General features: G+C 61.3%; 1 protein-coding gene across 8 annotated transcripts; it reads right to left on the bottom strand.

Annotated features, from left to right (window-relative positions):
* Positions 1 to 2: 2 nt before the first annotated feature.
* ZBTB7B (zinc finger and BTB domain containing 7B) lies at positions 3 to 15,805 on the bottom strand. Of its 8 annotated transcripts, XM_021673082.2 has the most exons (6): positions 15,750 to 15,805; positions 15,476 to 15,576; positions 8,049 to 8,188; positions 7,434 to 7,533; positions 2,714 to 3,873; positions 3 to 2,324 (listed from the first exon to the last, which is right to left on the bottom strand). In XM_021673082.2, the coding sequence occupies exons 4-6, from the start codon at positions 7,527 to 7,529 to the stop codon at positions 1,859 to 1,861; spliced, it is 1,722 nt and encodes a 573-aa protein (XP_021528757.2). In that variant the 5' UTR covers positions 7,530 to 7,533; positions 8,049 to 8,188; positions 15,476 to 15,576; positions 15,750 to 15,805; the 3' UTR covers positions 3 to 1,858. The 8 variants fall into 8 exon arrangements, with proteins under 8 accessions (XP_021528757.2, XP_064226402.1, XP_021528760.2 ...); XM_064370332.1 differs by lacking the exon at positions 7,434 to 7,533 and having other exon boundaries at positions 15,733 to 15,800; XM_012476251.3 differs by lacking the exons at positions 15,476 to 15,576; positions 15,750 to 15,805 and adding an exon at positions 9,450 to 10,067 and having other exon boundaries at positions 1,162 to 2,324.
* Between the last annotated feature and the right edge of the window lie 1,469 nt (positions 15,806 to 17,274).

Raw genomic sequence — 17,274 nt, 5'->3', positions numbered from 1 at the left:
TGTGAATCTTAAATTATTATTATTTCTTCCTGTCGCTTACACCCGAGGTGGGGGGGTTGGGATGGGGGGAAGGAAATAGGAGGGGGGGAGTGCCTCTCCCCCTAAGGCACTGACTGGGAAAGCCGCAAGTAGGGAGAAGGGAGGCCACATTGTCCCCACTCTCTGGGGCTGGGCCCCAGGTCTCCCCAGCCCTGGGCTCCCCCCATCACCTGAAATGCTAAGATGAGGCCCAGGACAACCCGACCTCCCCACCACCCCAATATATTACATCATCACTTTTTAAATAGATACAGGGACTGGTCCCGCTACCCCTCCCTGTGACCCCTCCCCACTGTTAGGGGTACCTGGGCAGCTGTGCAAATGGGCAAAGGGGTGCATGGAAGAGAGGAAGAGCACCGGGCCCCTGAACCTGCCCCTTTTAAGGAGGGGGAGGGGCCGTCAGGCCAGGAAGGGGAAATAGTGCAAGGCAGAGCCCAGGCTGCAAAAGGGGTCCAGCACCCAGCGAGGAAGGGGGGTGTCCCCGACCCCCAGCAGAATTGGGTAGTTAAAAAATCTGAAACTAGATTTCAACAAGACCAACAGAAGAGGCTATGTACAGAATGGGGGTGGATTCAATCCTAGGAGAAGAGTGAGGAGATTATTCTCCCCCGCCCGACAGGAAGCCCGGCTGGCAAGGATCTGGGAAGGGGATCACTTTCCCACGGGTCCGCAGCCCCTTTCCCTGCGGCCCAGCGAGAAGCTCCGTGCCCACTGCCTTGGCAAGGGGGCGCCGCTCACCAGCTGGGGTGGGTGAGGAGCGTGAAGACAGCTCGCTCCGGTGGCCGCGGGGGGCGCTCGCCCGCCCAGGGCATGGCCGCCAGATGGCGCCGGCTCGCCCGCTCTCCTCAAGGCTCCTCCAACCCCTCACCCTGTCCCACACCCCTCGCTGCGCCAGCCCGGGGGCGGCGTGAGTCAGGGGCGGCAGCGGTGGCGGCGGCTCCGGCTCGCACCTGGGCGGGGAGGAGGTGGGGAGGAGAAGAGGGTAGGACGCCGCCCGGCCCGCCCTGCCCTCTGGCCCCGGGGAGGGAGCGGCGGGAACAAGACATTCCCTGCCCAGGGCCGCGGGGAGGGAGGGACAGGGAGGGGAGTGGAACCGAGCGGCTCCCCTAGCTGGGCTGGGCGGGGCCCCCCCGCCCCCCCTCCACTGCCCCCAGGGGCGGGCGAGCCAATCAGGCCACCCCGCCCCCTTCTTCTCCAGGACCCCATGACTCAGCGCCGGGAGCAGGGCGGAGGGGGACTGGGATGGCTCCTTCCTTACAGGCCCAGTCCCCCAGTCTTTCAAGCTTCCACCTGGCTTTCCCCCACCTACCCTTCCTTTGCCGCCCCCCTTTGCATAATTCACTGCCAGGAAAAAGGAACAGAAACTAGGAAGGAGGGGTCTCGGAAGGGAGGGGCAGTCCTTCACCCCCTTACACAGCCAAAACCCCCGAGGGGCGTAGGGGCGGGGCAATGCTTTGGTCCCAAGCCCCCACCCCCTAGAAACCCGCATAGCCGAAGTGGGACCCACAAATCAGAAATACATTATTGCTTCTACTCCCCAGGAGCAGCTGGGGACAGGGACCCCACTTTTACAATAGAGCTGTAAATATATACACAATATATGTATCACTCCTTGGGGGATCACCCCAATTTGGGGAGCCTCTGCCCCAATACCTTCTCAGCTTGGAATTGGAATGAGGGTTCTGGGAGGAAGGGCTGATGCTGATGCCAGCAAGGCTCCGTGCCCCAGACCCCTTGCTCTGTCTGTCCTGCGTGCTCCCACTGCTTGGCATGGGTGTCCCCGGCCTTGTGCTGCTTCAGCCTGGCCACTTGTCCCTCTTTAAGAGGACTCCATAGCACCTTCAGCCTGGGGTGTGGTGGGTGCCCCCTCCTCCTCATCGTCATCAGGGGGCCCCGGGGTAGAGACCGGGGGCCCAGTGGGGGCTGACTGCTCCCAGAATCGAGCTAGAGAGAGGCGGAAGGTGTCCAGGTGGCCATTGGAGAGGTCGAGGCCTGCGGGGGACGCAGCGGCGGTAGAGGGTGGCGGGTAGTGGGGTGGTGCATCGTCCTTGCGGCGCCGTCGGGTGCGCACCTCCAGGCAGTTCTGGCCCTTGAGGTGGCGCTGCAGGTGGTCCTCCTTGGCAAAAGCCTTGTGGCACAGGTGGCACTCATAGGGCCGGTCCCCCGTGTGCAGGTGCATGTGGTTCTTGAGGTCGTAGCTGTGCAGGAAGCGGGCTGGGCAGTGCGGGCAGGAGTAGGGGCGCTCTCCTGTGTGCTTCCGCATGTGGATCTTCAGCTTGTCGTTCCTGGCACAGGCAGGGGTGAGGGGCAAGGAGGTGTTCAGAGTGGGATCCCTGGCTCCTCCTGGTCATACCACCCCAGGCTTGTCTCCCATCCCTGTCCCTCACTATGTGTTACTTCACTATTGCCCCAGGACACCCTGCTGGCTGGCTTCATGCTTAACAGGGTCTTGCCATTATCCACTCTGTTTCCCGCAGTGCCCTCCTGAGCACCAAATCCTCCATGCTCTAGACACCTCCCCACCCATCGCCCTTGGATTGCTTTCTCCTGCTCTCCTCACTCCAGTAGCCCACTCATGCCCCAGTCTCTCCAGGACCACCTACCTCCACCTCGGGTCTCCCACCCTGTCCCCGACCCATGGCCCCTACCGGGCCCTTCCCCACTTGCTGCTCACCGGGTGAATCGAACGCCGCAGACCTCGCAGGCAAAGGGCTTCTCGCCTGTGTGGGTCCTCATGTGGCGAGGCAGTTTACCGGCCCCATGGATGATCTTGTGGCAGACAGGGCACTCCTGAGGCATCTGGGAGCGGCGTTTGCGCACCAGCTTGTCTTGGCCGTCCAGACCTGGTGCCAGGTTGTCCTGGTGCAGGGAGCTTAGGTAGGCCATCAGGTCAGGATCGATGGCTTCCTCATCTGAGCCCAGCTCCTCCGGGGACAGCGGGGGCCCGCCCCCCTGCGCCAGCCCATAGGCTGGGGCATATACCAGCTCCTCTTCTTCTTCCTCACCCTCATAGGCCTCGTAGCTCTGGGAGCCCTCAGGAGGGGAGGCGGTTCCTGTGGGAGGGCTGTAACTGTCCCCCAGCCCACCGCCCCCACTGCTGCCCACTCTGCCCGCCACCTCCTCCTCCTCATAGGTCAAGGGATGGGCGGGCACTGCAGGCACCTCGGGGACTAGGTGGTTTGCTCTGGCCCCCTTGGTTTGCAGGAAAGCTTTCCGGGGCTTGCGGCTGCGGCGGGCAACAGGCCGAGGTGGCGGTGGTGGAGGTGGTGGGAGGGGCACCTGTGGAGGGCTGTCTTCACCATTGGGAACTCCAGAGGCCGTGGCTGTGGCAAAGGCCTCCAGATACTGGCGGGCTCTCTCACAGTCGTCCTCGTCCGGGCTGGGAGCTTCTAGCCCACTAACCTGCAGAATCTCCATGCAAGCAGCGATGACACACGGGATCTCCAGTAGCCGGGCGGCCTGGAGTACAGCTGGCATGTTGGCGCTGCTGGTGGTCAGAGTGGCTGTATAGGCAAATTCAAGGAGGGCGCCTAGTGCCTCCGGCCCTACAAAGTCCAGCTCACACACGCCGGCCCCTGCTCCCCCAGCAGCTGTCCCGCCGCCCCCGGCTCCCACGACGGCTCCGCCACCGCCCTCGGTGAACAGCTTCTTGAAGTAGTGGCTACAGGCAGCTAACACAGCCCGGTGGGTGCGGTATTCAAGGCCCTGGGTCCGGATGGTGAGGTCACATAGGTGGCCCAGCTGGCGCTGCTCATTGAGGCAGCTCAGGAGCTCACTGCTGTGGTCCGGGAATGGAATCCCAATCAGGTCATCCTCGGGGCTCCCCATCTTCTCCTGCAGAGTCAAGTAGAGGGGAGGTTAAGGCGCTCAGCCCATAGGGGTCTGGGCAAAGAGGACCAACTTTAGCCAATACTTATTGAGGGATGACTGCGTGCCAGTCACTCTTCTGAGTACGCCCATTTCATCTTCCAAAGCCCTCCGCAGTACAATCATCATCTGTTTCACAGACAAGGAAACTGGGGTTCAGACAGGTGAAGAGGCTTTCCAAGTTAAGTGCAGAACAGGGCCCAGTCCCTGTTCCTAACCACTATACTATTCTATTCTGCCTCTGTGGCAGCAGGAGCCCTGCCTTTCTGGCCCTTTCGTAGCGATCCATCTGCGTCACCTGCTCCATTCCCCATCTCTTTGGAAGGAGCAGTAGACTGGGAGATAGGATGCCTGGGTCCTGGCTCAGGCTTCATGAAGAACTGGCTGAGGGACTGGGGGTGGTACTGGCAGCTGGCCTCAGTCATTTGAAAAGTGAGGTAATGGTCTTTGCAATGGCACCTCCTCATAGCCTGGGAGAGGCCAATGAGAGAGTTCAGACTCACACTGGACCAAGATCTGCTGGAGGCCAGGCACAGCCAGGTGCTTTAACTCAAGTTATCTCTCTCCAAAGCAGTTGGGACACTGTAAAACATATGCAAACGAGAGAAGGCAGCTCCCAAGCATCATCCCCTTCCTCCTCGTGCCCTTCCCCTAGCTATCAAAAGTTCATCTCCCCTTCTAGATGCCCCGCTTCTGGAGGCCAAACGGGAAACACAGCTCCCAGCATCCCTCCCCCCACATCCTCCCCTCCCCCCTGGGGCCAAGGAGCAGCCACCCTTTGCTGGGGTGTCACTGGCTGGCGCGGGTGCTTCCTGCCCCTCACAGATAAGCATCGCCCCCGCCCCCTCCCCCACTGCCAATAAGCCAAGTTCCAGTCCCACCCCCCACCTCCCCTCAGCTGCTGCCACCCCTCCCTCCCCATTCTAGGAGAGCCCCCTGTCTCCAGAGGACCTCGGTCCTGCTCTCTATCCTTTTCCCTCCAAGGCCCAGCCACAGAGGTGGGTGTAGAGCAGTCAGCCCTCCCAAGGCTGGCAGAGGTACGGGCAGAGGTTGGGGCACCGGTCTAGCCTGCAAAGGGGCGAGACCTGCTTTAAATCCCGGCTCTGCTACTATCTTGCTGAACGACCTTGGGAAAGTCATTTCTCTCTGTGCTTCCATTTCCTTGGCTATGCAAGGAGTGGTGGGAGTAGCAGACCCAGTGGCTCAGCCCTTCAGCCCTGACATTTTGTGGGTCTGGAGCAAGTGGAGACAGTGCTGAGGTCTGGAAAGAGCTGGGCTCTGGAGTCAGCCAGGCTTGAGTTTGAATCTTCTCTCTGCCACCAGTGAGCTCCATGACCTTAAACAAGTGATTTACTCTCTGAGCCGCCTTCCTCGTCTGTAATATAGGATAATTCCACCTGACTCCTAGTGTTGTGGTGAGGGTTAAATGAGAGCAAATATGGCCCAATGCCTAATACGCAGTGGGGATTCAACAAATGTTCTGGCCTTGGCCTAGCCTGGGCTTAGATTCCACTATACAGATGGTCTCTGTTAAGAAAACTACTTGGGACAGGTCTGCCCCCTCCCTCAAATCACCATGAGGGAACCAGGGTACTACTAGCTACATGACCCCGGACAAGTCAGTTCCTTTCCTGAGGAGGCCTGTCCCACATGTGTAATATGAAAGGCTAGCCCAGATGATCCTCAGGGCAAGTCCCGCCGACATTTTGTCAGTGTCCTCTCTGCCACTCCAGCAGCTGCTCAGCCCTGGCCATTGATGGGGAAAGGTTTTTATTTGGGGGGGAAGTGAATAGGGGAGTCAAGGGCCACAAATTTCCTCTTTAGGACACAAGAACTGCATGGTCTGTGTCTGCCTCCCTGCCTGCCACTTCATTCAGGCTCCTGCACAGAAACCTTGGGTGAGCAGCACCCACGTGTCTGTCTCTGCTTGTAAGCCACATCTAGGTACCCTTAGATGGCCCACCTGTTCCCACCTTAAGTCTGCAAACCACTTCTCTCCCCAGGAGCCAAGCTGCCTGAGGGCTCTCCCTGCTCCCTTTCATCCTCCTGCCTGTACTTTATAAATGGTACAAGTGGCAAATGGCCCCGAGACTTGGGAATGAACAAAACCCAACCAGGTGGACAGCAGCAGCAGGAGCAGCAGCAGTAGGCACCCTCCTGGGCCCAAGTGGATCCCGTCCCTCCTAAGGGGGATGGGTGGGGCTGTCCTCACTGTCCATTGGCTGGGAGCTGGGCACTGGCAGGCACGTGGCTCACCCCATCCCTCTCCCTCCTTCCCTGCCCACCCCACCCATTCCGGCTGCTAAGCCCGCCTCCTTTCTCCTACCCCAGGGCTGGTCTCCGTGGCAACTTGGTGTGGTGGGGGCGCTGATTGGCTGACCTCACTGTCAGGTCACAGGCTCAGGCTCGTTCACCACGCAACTCGCACTGGGATTGGGCAAGGGTGGGTGTTTAACTCCTTAGGCCCAAATCCAATGCCCATGGCCAAGAGGTAGCAACGAGAGAGGGGGAGAGGACATGCGTGGGAAGGAGAGGGTGTTCGTAAGGTTCTCTGGCTTCTGGGAAACTCCCCCAACTCTTACCCAGGGCTCTAGCACCCATGCCAATATAGGTGCCACCTGGAACTATGGTGGTGCCAACCAGGCCAAGGGGGCCCTCCTAAACCCATCATCTGGGAGGGATGGGTGGGGCAAAGTCCTCCTCCTTCTTTCTGCCAGGGTAGGGCACTGGTGCCAGGGTGCCCACCACACCTTGGGCACCTTTCCCGCCTCTGCATCCCAGAGGGCCCAGTCCCCTGACGCCCCATGAAGGCGGCCCATCCCCACCCAGTCTGGCATGCCCCCTCTTGCTAAGACCTTGTGGGCATGGGCGTGTGTGGTGGTTGGGGGTGCAGCTATGCCAGGGAACCGGGCAAGGTCTGTTTGGTCTGTTTGCCTGGTAGGGGGAAGAACTGGGGGCCCCGCCCCATCACTCCCCTCTTTCCCGCCATCCCCCCAGGCTCCCCTCACTGTCAGGCCTGCTAGACCGGCCAAGCCGGTGGGCAGCTCTCTTGAAACTGGGCCCTGAGTCAAGCCTGCCCCATCTTAGGTTGGGGGAAGACTTCAGGGTGAGAAAGGTGGGAGGGGGCAAAGGTGGGAGTGCCTATCACCTACCCTTCAGTGCTCCAGGGCACCTGGCAGGGTATGTCCAACACCAAGAAACCAAAAGGTAGAGGCCACTGGCCTGGTCTTAGAAAGAAAAAGGGAGACGAGAACTCTCTCCAGGTGCTGACCTCAGGCAGTGTCCAGCGCAGGGCTGGGGGCACCAGGGTCAACACTGCTGGCTTGAGCCAGCCGAAGGGCAAGGGTATGAGGCCCTGAACGGGGCAGCTGAGTAAAGCTGGCCCCCCTTCCCCCTACCCTGGGGATTAGGGGAGTGAGGCTTAGTGTGGGGGGCAGCAGGCAGAACCAGGATTAGCGTCGGAGAAAATAGATATGGGCCTGAGACACAAGCACGGGGCCCCCCTCCCCAGGTTCCAAGGCCCCTACCTCTAGGCTCTGCCAGGGAGCCTGAGAGGGGCCTGGCCAGGCTTCTCCAGGAGCAGCAGCTTGGGGTGAGGGAGGATGAGGACCAGGTTGTATCATCTTCCTGCCGGGGATGACGGAGAGACCTGAGGCTCTTCCCAAGGCTCCTGGTGGCTTGGCTGCCACCCCTCCCCCTTACTTCTGTCTCCTTTCTCCCTCCAACCCCCACCCCAACTCCAGCCTCAGGTTCTCTTCCTGTTTTTTGGAGCTAAGTTTGCACGAAGCCAGGGCTTTGGCCTGCGTCTGGACCAGAGGGGTGGGGAAATTGGACAGTCAGTCCAAAGTCCTAAGGGACCCAGGAATCCTCGTTCTCCAGCTTCTCCCAGCGCTTCCCAGGGCCTCCAGGGCCCAGGGGCCGCAACCATCTGGAGTGCCCAGTTGGGGAGGGAAAGTAAAGGAGCTGAGCCTCTTCTCACTTGAGGACTAGAAGGGCTTCAAAGAAGAGGTTCTCTGCCCAGGGATGCCCTGGCATTTATGGAGCCCTTCTCTCCCCACCCCAGCCCCTCCAAGCTGTGCATGCCTTCCCCATCCCCCATATGACGCTTCCCCCCTCCTAACCTCACCACCCCCAGCACTCACACTTCCTGGGGGCCAAGGCGGGGAAGAGAGACCGCAAGCCACGAAGGGGGAAGGAGGCGAGGGGAGTTGGTTGCTTCCCGGTGCTGTGGGGGTTAAGTCTCTCCCCAGCTCCAAATCCCCCAATCCTGGTTCTGGGGCTCCTGAAATGAGGGAGACCCTTAATGCTTCCCTACATTTTCTTTCCATGACACCAGCCATTGCCCACAGCCCCTTAGTCCCCATCAAGGGAAATATGAGGGAGATAAAAGATGGCGGAGGAAGGAATGGGGGCAACTCTCCCAGCCTTCGCCCTCCACCTTTGGATCCCCTGCCGAGCCCCTCTTGCCCCTCTCTTGGCCTCCTCTTTCTGTCCGCTCATTGCCTTCTCTGCCCCCGTCTTCCCTCCACAAGTTCACCGTTCGCTTTCCTTCCTTCAGGCCTCCTGGAGCTCCACACCCTCTCCACCACATCAGTGTCCCTAGACCTCCTCCCAGGAACTGTCCCCGCCTCTCCTTTCTCTTCCCCTTGGTCCTCTCTTGCTCAAACCTCTCCACTTTCTCCATTGGCCCCCTGCTCCGAGCATCCCTTCCCTTCTCCCCGGGCAAGTGAGGGGTGAAGAGCCACAGAGGAATTAAATCAGGGCCCAGGCCTGCCCTCCAAGGCCTGGTCTTGCCAAGAGATGGTCGAGTTTAGGGCACCCACCCCCCCAACTTCTGGATGAAGCCGGAGACCACAATTTGGGAGCCAGTTGGGGAGAATGAGTGGTGGAGGGGGATTTGCAGCGAGAGCGGATGTGGGGTGGGGGTGGGGGGACAACCTGTGCCTCTCTGCCTGTCAGAGTTTCCAGCCCTGGAGCTGCTGGACTTTCCCCAGAGGATGCCCACCCTGGACCAGGCAGTTGTCCACTTGGACAGACTCTGGCCATCAGCGTCCTCAGCAGGGTCTGCCTGGGCAGTGCCAGCTCCCCTTAGGGCCTGAGGAGACCGCACAAGGTGCCAGGGTCTGCCCTGTGCCCACCCCCTCCCCCCAGCCTAGTGTCCCCGGCTGGGTAACCGAGCTGGCTGGTAACCCCACACCCGCCAAGCCGCCGGCAGAAACCTGAGCCCCCCAGCCCCAGAGGACACCCCAGCCCGATCTCCGGAGCCCGGCTCTCTGCCAGCCTGTCCAGCCTCCTGGCCTCGCCCGGCAATCACTCAGCTCCTATAGGCCCCTCTTCTGCCTCTCTGGACACGCTCGGGTCCCCTTAGACACTGAAGCCTCCCCACATTCCCGTTCCTCAAGCCCTCAGTTCCCTAAACTCTCCTGTGAAGTCTGGGCACCCTCCTTCCTGGCCTGTTTTTCAGTCCTCTGACCCTTGGCTAATTCTAGGCCTCCAAGCCCCCCTGGGGCCTGATCTCCCAAGCCAGAGCAGGGCCTACTCACCTGAAGGCTGAGGGGCCTGGCGGCAACTCCTCCTGACCCCTGGGGGCAGCAGGTTGGGACAGGTGGGGGAGGGCCAGGCTGGGGGGGAGGTAGGGTGGCTGTTCCCCGCTCCAGCTCCCTCCTTCAAAGGGGCCGCCCACGACCTGGCCCAGCCCCTCCCCCCTACAGCCTTAACCCTCTGGGTGCTGTCCCCCCTCCCCCCAGCTTGGAGGGAGGGGTTACCGGAGGGCTGGCGGCGTGGGAGAGGGCCCAGAGTCTCTGCCTGTGGTGCCCGAAGACCCAGAATCCACCCGCTCCTGTCCTTACTTAGTCCTAAAAGAGGAAAAAGGTGAGGGTAGGAAAGGTAGGAGCTGGGACAGTCCAGGAGGAGAGAGATGAGGAGGAGCAATGGGAGAGGCCACTGGAGGTGAGGCCAGGAGAAGGAAGAAGGGAGGGGAGGGGACGGAGGTGGCAGTGGCCAGAAGAGGGAGGAGGGGAACCCTGGACAGTCAGTGCCAGGGGTGACAGGTGCCTGGGTCCCAGCCCCTCAGAGTATGTGGGATGGGGACCACAAGGAGGCCCTCCAGACCCCAGCAGGCCCCTCAGCCCCCCTGGGGAGCTGGCCGAATTCTCCCTACCCTGTACTGGGCTGGGGCCCTCAGGGGCTGGGCAAGGCGGCACCCCGCCCTCCCCATAGCCTCACCCCAAACCCACTCACATACCACAATTCCTCGCCCGGGCACCAACCCCTGCCAACCAGGCCAGGGGGCAGCACTTGTGCCAGCCCCCAATAGCCAGGGGATCAGGGGGAACAAAGCTGGCCTGAGGGGGATAGACAGATTGGGGGAGCTGTGGGCACCGAAAGAGGAAGGAGCCGGGAGGGGGCATCTGCTGGGAAGCGCCTAGCCCCACCCCTTGCGCAAGCTGCTGCCACCCTGGCCGGTTGGGTGGGACCCGCCTGGGCCTGAGGGGCAACTCAGGAGGGCTCTGAGCCCAGACATGGGTGGGCCACTAAGTTTCACTTAAACAACTCCTGGGGTCCCTTATTCCTGGATTGAGGGGTACTCTAGTGTCCCCCAGACACTAGGCTACCTCAAGTCCTGCTAGGCTTGGGGGTACCATAGAAATGCCCCCTAAAGTATCCCCTCCCCTTTCCCCCAACAGCTGCTGGCTCAATGCCGCTGGCCTGCTGCCCCTCACCAGCTCCCGGCCCGGTTGGCACCTACCCACCAGGATGCTGGCAGTCCTGCCCTCCTCTCCCTCCTACCCCCCTGCTCCCAGCGCCCCATGCCAACTGTGGGCCTGAGGTGGGGGAGGGTCACCCCCATGCCTTGGTGCCAGCCAGGCGGGCCCAGGTCCCTAGGCCCTACAGATAAGGCCTAAGACCCTGTTCTCAAGCCATATCCTCAAGAGGTAGCACATTGGTCAGGACCTACACAGAAAGAACCGAGGAGGCAATGGACAGCCCTGCGAGCAGTTAACGAAGGCTCCACACCCCAGGGTGGGGGCCAGTGTCTCTCCCTACCACCAGGCGCCAACCTCTCAGCATTCCCCCTGCCCAAGCAAATGCTTGGGCACCAAAGTCCCTGCAATTCCTGAGAGCCCTAGTGCCTGCAGCCTGCGAGGGAGTGGGGTGGGGCTGCTCTCTGCCCTTTGATCCCCATAAAGGGAGGGAACCAGCCTAGAGGGCAGGGGGCAGGGAGGGAGTTCATGGGGCCCCTCTGTTTCACCCCTGCCAGGGGCAGCAGGACAGGGTGTGGGCATCTTTTGGGTGGGGCCCTAAGGTGAGGATAGGTAGCATGTCTCAGCAAGGGAAATGGATGTCAATCATGGGTACATGGCATCCCATGGCAATGCGACAGCAAGAATAAAGTGGGGGGATGCAGAGGGTACCCACATTCCAACCCATCCCAGTTCTGGCTTTTACCCTCATCTTGAAACACTTTCAGACTCAGCCAAATTGAGAGCTCAAGGACTACAACTCCCAGTGTGCACCACAATTGCTTTGTATGTACCTTGGGAGTTGTAGTCCCCTTGAGAAGCCCTGGGTTCTCTTCCCCAGAGGCTTGCTGATGGGTGGGAAGGACAGATGACTTGGTCATGAATCTCCAAGGGGGCTAGGTTTAAGAACAGGTAAAAGGCTAGGATGTCCATGGTAGAGGAAAGAGGACCCCTGCTCCCAGGCAAAGGGGGAGGAAAGGAGGAAGGAAGGAGGAGAGGATGTCTGTTGAAAGGGGCATATGGGTGGGGAGGAGTTGGGGGGACGGTGGAAACAGGAAGGAAACTGAAGCCAGAGACATGAGGTCGAAAGTAAGGGCCTGGGGGAGCCCCACTCCGAGGCCTGTCAGGGACTGGGAAGGCATTTCCCCATGTCATTCTGCTGGCCTGGGAGGAATAAGAGAAATCAGTGATGTCAAAAGATAGCATATTGATATATTTATGGGGGAATCACTGCTTCATTTGCCTGCCATCAGCCCTCTTTTGCCTGGACACCTTCAATCCCTGAATCTGGCACAGGTATCTGCTGACTGGGAAGCTCTGAAGGCTGACCTGGTTCTGGGGAGGATAGCAGGCAAAGGAAGGGGTTTGGGGAGATCAGGGCTAGGCCTGACGGTAAATACGGTAGAGGTGTATGTGGGGTTAGGCCCAGGTGTGGTCAAGGCAAGTGCTGGCAAATGAGAATGCTATTCTCCAGAGCAGAAGCCATGGCAGCTGGAGGCCGCAGGGAAGACAGGGCTAAGATGTCCATCCCAGGCTGTGGGACAGGGTGAAGAGGGCAGCCCTCTCTGGTCTACCTGGGGAATTCGTTAAAGTAGCTTTTTCCCTGTGCCAGGCAGCCAGTGAACATTAAAGATAGCAACTGAGGGGGCCAGATGGTAGCTGGGTGCCTTTCCCTGGTAGTGGTGGAGGTCAGAAGTGGGCAGAAGATCTGCGTTGAGGCCACTTTTCCTGGGCTCCCCAAGGCTCTGGGACAGATGCTGGCAGGCCCCAGCCAGGACTCTTGCCAAGACCTGGGCCTGGCTGGGTGTGGGGGTCTTTCTTATCCCAGCCCACCAAACACTGGATGGTGGATGACAGCAGCCCTATCCCCTTCATCCCCGTCCCCCAGGCCCGCCTTGGCGCCTGGCCGCTTGTGTGTTGGCAAGAGTGGGGTGGAGGGGGCAGCGAGGCAACTTCAAACTGTCCGGGCAAAACGTCAAGTTTACTCACGAGTTTACTCAGCACAAGGAGGGGGAAGAGGCCAGGGCGGGCACACCCCATGCCAGGGTCCTATCCATCTGCCTGTCCCCACCTTCCTCCCCCAGTCTTCTCTCCAGCCCTAGGCCAAAACAGGCATAGGCCCTAAGGCCTGGTGTCAGGGCAGTCTTAACTCTGGGGAAGGTCAGGGAGCCAAGCGGGCCAGAGGCAGGAAGCCCCGCAGCAGGCCCAGAGGCTTCTGTCAGAGGGCAGTGCCCTGCCTGGAGCCCATTCACTACTCATCTTGGGGCCTTGGTCTTGGGCCAGGAGAATTGGGTCTCTCAGCCATTAAGAAGGGGGCAGTACTAGGCCAAACCTCCTCCACCTGAGCAGTCCCCTGAGCAGTGACTTCTGACCCCAAATACCCAGTCCTAGGCTGTCCCTCAGTATGATGCCATAGGATCAGGGGTTGGTTCTCTCAGCCTTGGCTGGGAATGGGGGGCTGGCACCCTATCTGACCTACTTCCCTTTCCTCCCCACCTGCTTTCATTCTCTGCTTCTCTCCCCCAGCCTTCACTGTCCCCACCCCAGAGCGCTCCGCCCCCCATGCCTGCTGGGCCCCCTCCCCCACCCTTCCCCAGGGTGCCAAGTGCAGGCACACAAAGGGCCTGATGGTGCATTGTTAGCCCAGCCCCCGCTGCCCGCCCGCCGCGCCCTCCCTGGGCAGGCACTAGGCCAAGGAGGAGCTGGGGGCCCTGGGTGCCAGGGGGCACCATGGGGAAGGAGAAGAGGACAGCACCTGTCTTCCAGATGCTGGGGTCTTCATCAGGCTGAGTAGTGATGAGAGTCCCATTAGAGCAGGCCTGTCTCCTTGACACCTGAGCCTAGTGGGCACTGCTTTCTTTCTTCCCCAGGGCCCCATTCTGGTCGTATTAACCCCTTTTTGACCCCTGTGCCAAGGCTGGGGGTGTGTGGTACCCAAAGGAGGGGACAGTGTCTGGGGGTGCCAGCAGGTTGTGTTGTGCCCACAGCAACCATGTAACAGAGGCACGCTGGGGGAGCTGGGGTCCCGGGGGCCCGGGACAGAGGCACTGACAGAGATTTCTCCTTGTTTCATCAGCTACTCCAGGGGGAGCCCCCTGCCCTTCTCCCCAGTTACCACTAAGGAGGAACACTACCACCCAGACATAGTCACAAATATGTCCCTCTCTAGCGCAGCACAACACTCCTTATGCCCACTCTCTCCTCCCCAACCTGATGCCCACTCTATGCCAGCTTTCCCAGCAGTGCCAGGCGGGTACAGGGGTGACCAAACCAGTTGGTGTGTGTGGGGCAGCAGGAGACAACCCCATAATCCTCCAGGCCTCAAATCCCACTCACACATACTCCCTTAGGGAACAGACAGTTCCCATGCAGGTTTAACCCCTCACAGCCCAATCTGGTTCCTTCGCCCCTGATAAGCGGTCTCCCTCCTCCAGGAATAAGTTGGGGGAAGGGGGAATAGCTGCGCTGACTCATTCCCATTCTCAGCTGCAGCTAGGGGTCTCCAAGGCATTCGGGCGGGGGGTCAATTCAAGAACACCCTCCACCTGGCCCGGAAGCCAGGACAGCCTGCCGGTCTCCCCCTCTCCCCAGCACCCACTTCCGGTGTCCCAAACTAGGTCAGCAGCGCTCGTTTCCTGTGGGTCAGCTAGCACCGGCGCCTCTGCCCCTCCCCTGCTCCGGACCCAGGCTCCCCGCCCCCCCCGGCCCCCAGGGCGCCCCGAGGTCTCACCACGTCTCAGCCGCCCTTTGATACGTGGGGGTTGTGCGGGGCGGGGGGCAGGGGACCCGCCCTCTCTCTAAACACCAGCAGGGCCGGGGCGCCTGGGCAGGCACGTGTCCGGGCACAACCCGCTGCCCACGCCGCCCCCCCACTCCCGCCCCCACCTCGCTCTGGCCGGGACACGTCGCTCTCTTACTTGGGATGGGGTGGGAGGAGGGAGAGAAAGCTAGAAATTGAAAGCAGCGCCCCCCACCCCTTTGAATGGCAGCCTTCTGCCAGGCGCACTCTATAGGTTCTACAACAACACAGTAGCGACCCCCACTTTGGGCTGGGGCAGGTGCGCCGGCGCCAGTGGGGGGACGGGTGGTAGGTAGGAGAATTCTTCCTAGTCACCCACCCTCGCTCTCGGGTTCTGGGGACAGGAGCTGGCTTGGAAAAGGTAGCGGCGGGAGTGGAGCCTGGAGGAAGGGAGTGGAATTGAGAGGCAGGGGAGAGAGGGGTCGTTCTATGTCGTTCGGAGGTTGTTGCTGAGCCCCACTACGGCTGGAGAGAGCGCGGCTCTGGAAGCGCCAGAAACCGAATAGTCCAGCCGGTAACTTTCCCCCAAGCCGCGGCTCCTCCTGAGCACCCCCAGCCCCCATGCAACTGGCCTGGGGCCAACCCACCGCGCCAGGGGGCGCGGGGTGGGGGGGGGGGGTTGCGCGTTGTCCTAGTTAGAGTCCGTCAGCGTTTCCATTCCCTCAACTCGGTCCGGTCTGGGGTCTCCCCCGAAAGTCACGAAGGAGACTGGGGGAACGCTCAGCGCCGCCTCAACCCCTCTCCATCCCGGAGCCGCCTGTCTGTCTGATCCCAGGAGAAGTGCAGAGAAAGTTTCTGGGGACCCTTTCCCCAGGTTTGGGGGGCATCCGCAGTTCCTTCTCTGTCTTTCCTCCCAGTTAAAACCAATTCCAGAGACCTGGTTGTTGGGAAAGCACAGGGAAGGGGAGTGGTGGGAATCTGATCTGCAAGCGTGTGGGGGTCCTACTTACAGGACGGACGAAGGACACTGCAGTAGTCTCAAGTCTAGTGAACCCCGAGCCAGGAGACAAAAGTGGGGTACACTCACCTCTCAGCCGTCGGGTCCGCTGGCTGGAGCTGCTGAGTCTCAGGGTGTGGGAAGAAGCGCGTCCCCCACCAGGCCCGGGGGCTTGGGGCCCTGCTCCGGTCCTGGTCAGAAGGCCGCGGTCAGTTGCTCGCCGCTCGCTGCTGGGGGGCTCCTCCTCCGCCGCCCTCTGCCTCCTCCTGCTGCCCGCCCCCCCTCGGCCGCCAAGAGCCGTACATTCACCTGGCTCCCACCCGCCCCCCCCCCAGGGCCCGCCTCACCTGTCCTGCTGTCTCACCTGTCCTCCTGCTTGCTTTCCCCCCATCCCTCCCCTCCCTCCCCCCCGCCCCTGCCACCCCCCAAACTCCCCCCCCAACACTTAGCAACACCCTCTGTCACTTCCTGGTTTTTCACCCGCCCCCCCAGGCCCCCCTCCCTCCGCCCAATAAGGACATAAACTTCAACCCCTTCGTCCAGCCAGTCTCTGCAGGGCGCAGATTGGTCCCTCCCTCCTTTTTCGCCCCCTTCCTCCAAACTCTTACTTAGCTCTCCTAGTCTTTTCCACCCTCCTCCTTTCCCTCCTTCTTTCCTTCTCTCTGTCTCCCTTCACCTGCCGCGGTCCCTCTCTCCCCCCACTTGCTCCTACCCCTATCTCTTTCAGTCCACCTTAACTGAAACTCCGCCCCCGACCCCCATCCAGCCCTCTGCTTCTGCTCTGCCCGCCCCCTGCACGCCACCGCCCTGTCCGCCCATTGGCCTGAATACCCGCTCATCTCCAGTGGGTCTCTCAGTGCGTTCGTCCAGGGAGGGGGCGGAGCCGAGGGGCTGGCCTGGAACCTGGAGAGGAGGGGGGAGGGGGCAGTGTCCGCAGCGGCCAGGCAACCGAGCACCCCCTACAGGGGCTCCCTCTCCTTAAAGAGGGGCTTCTGTAGGGTCAGGACCTCAGAAAGGAAGGGTATGAGAGGTTAGGGATAGGCTGGGTGAGGGTGAATTGGGGACTTAGGGTCTTGAGGGAGGGGGTCCCGTGAGGGGCTATAATCAGGTCAGGGCCCCAGAAGGGAGGGGGAGGGGGAGCCACCAGGCCTTCAGCTCCGGCCCCTACGCCCCACCCCCTCTCGGAGGGAGCCGGGGAGGTGAGCCTGCGGGCGCCCTGCGTCCCTCCCCACGCGTGACGGTGCCCCGCAGGGAGGGAAGGGCGCCCCGGGCAAGCAGCTTCTGTGCTGTCGCCAGTGCCCGCTGCGGCCTTGGCATTGTCGGAGGGGAGGGGCCCAGTCTGCGAAGGGGGAGGGGGGCGCGTTCACGCTTTTACTCCCCGCCTCCATCCCGCGGGTTCCCTAAGTGGAGAAACTGAGTCTCCACGGAGGAGGGATATCTTGACTTGGATTTCCTCAGAGACCTAGGTGGCGAGGGGTGCCTGGATGTTTTGGGATGTATGGTATGTGTAGGTTTTGGGGAGGACCGGGATACTTAGGAGCCCCCCCCAACTAAAAAAGGTAGCGGGTGAGGGATGTTTCCTACTGAGCCTGCGGAGATGCGTACCCCAAAGGGCCCCTCCCACTAGTGTCAGACAGAATCCAATCTGGCTACCTAGGGCCAGGTTTGGCTCCCGCGCAACAAGCCAGGCCGAACCGGGTCGGACTCGCTTTCCCCTCCCACCCCCCTCCGTAGGGGGCCTCCCTCCCTTTTCAGCAGGTGGCTCCGCGGGACACCAGCTCAACCTGTTGGACCACAATGGGCGGCGCCAGGGGGGCCCTGGCCCTCACCCGGGCTGACCCGGGATCCCCGCGCAGGAGGGGCGGAGTCCAGGTCCCTCCCTCCCTCTT

The sequence above is a fragment of the Aotus nancymaae genome, unplaced genomic scaffold (genome assembly GCF_030222135.1).
Source record: "Aotus nancymaae isolate 86718 unplaced genomic scaffold, 86718_ANA_hifiasm-v0.15.2.pri h1tg000108l, whole genome shotgun sequence".
Classification (NCBI taxonomy): domain Eukaryota; kingdom Metazoa; phylum Chordata; class Mammalia; order Primates; family Aotidae; genus Aotus; species Aotus nancymaae.
Note: the sequence above shows the minus strand (reverse complement) of the source record. Positions and strands in the feature narration are given on the sequence as shown.

Excerpts from the sequence above, each read along its gene's own strand:
- ZBTB7B (XM_064370332.1), bottom strand. The coding sequence starts at position 15,776 with ATGGGGGGAAAGCAAGCAGGAGGACAGGTGAGACAGCAGGACAG. Across the intron at positions 15,577-15,732 it reads CAGGTGAGACAGCAGGACAG|GACCGGAGCAGGGCCCCAAG; the intron begins GTGAGGCGGGCC and ends CCTTCTGACCAG. Across the intron at positions 8,189-15,475 it reads GCGGACCCGACGGCTGAGAG|GAGCCCCAGAACCAGGATTG; the intron begins GTGAGTGTACCC and ends CCCTCATTTCAG.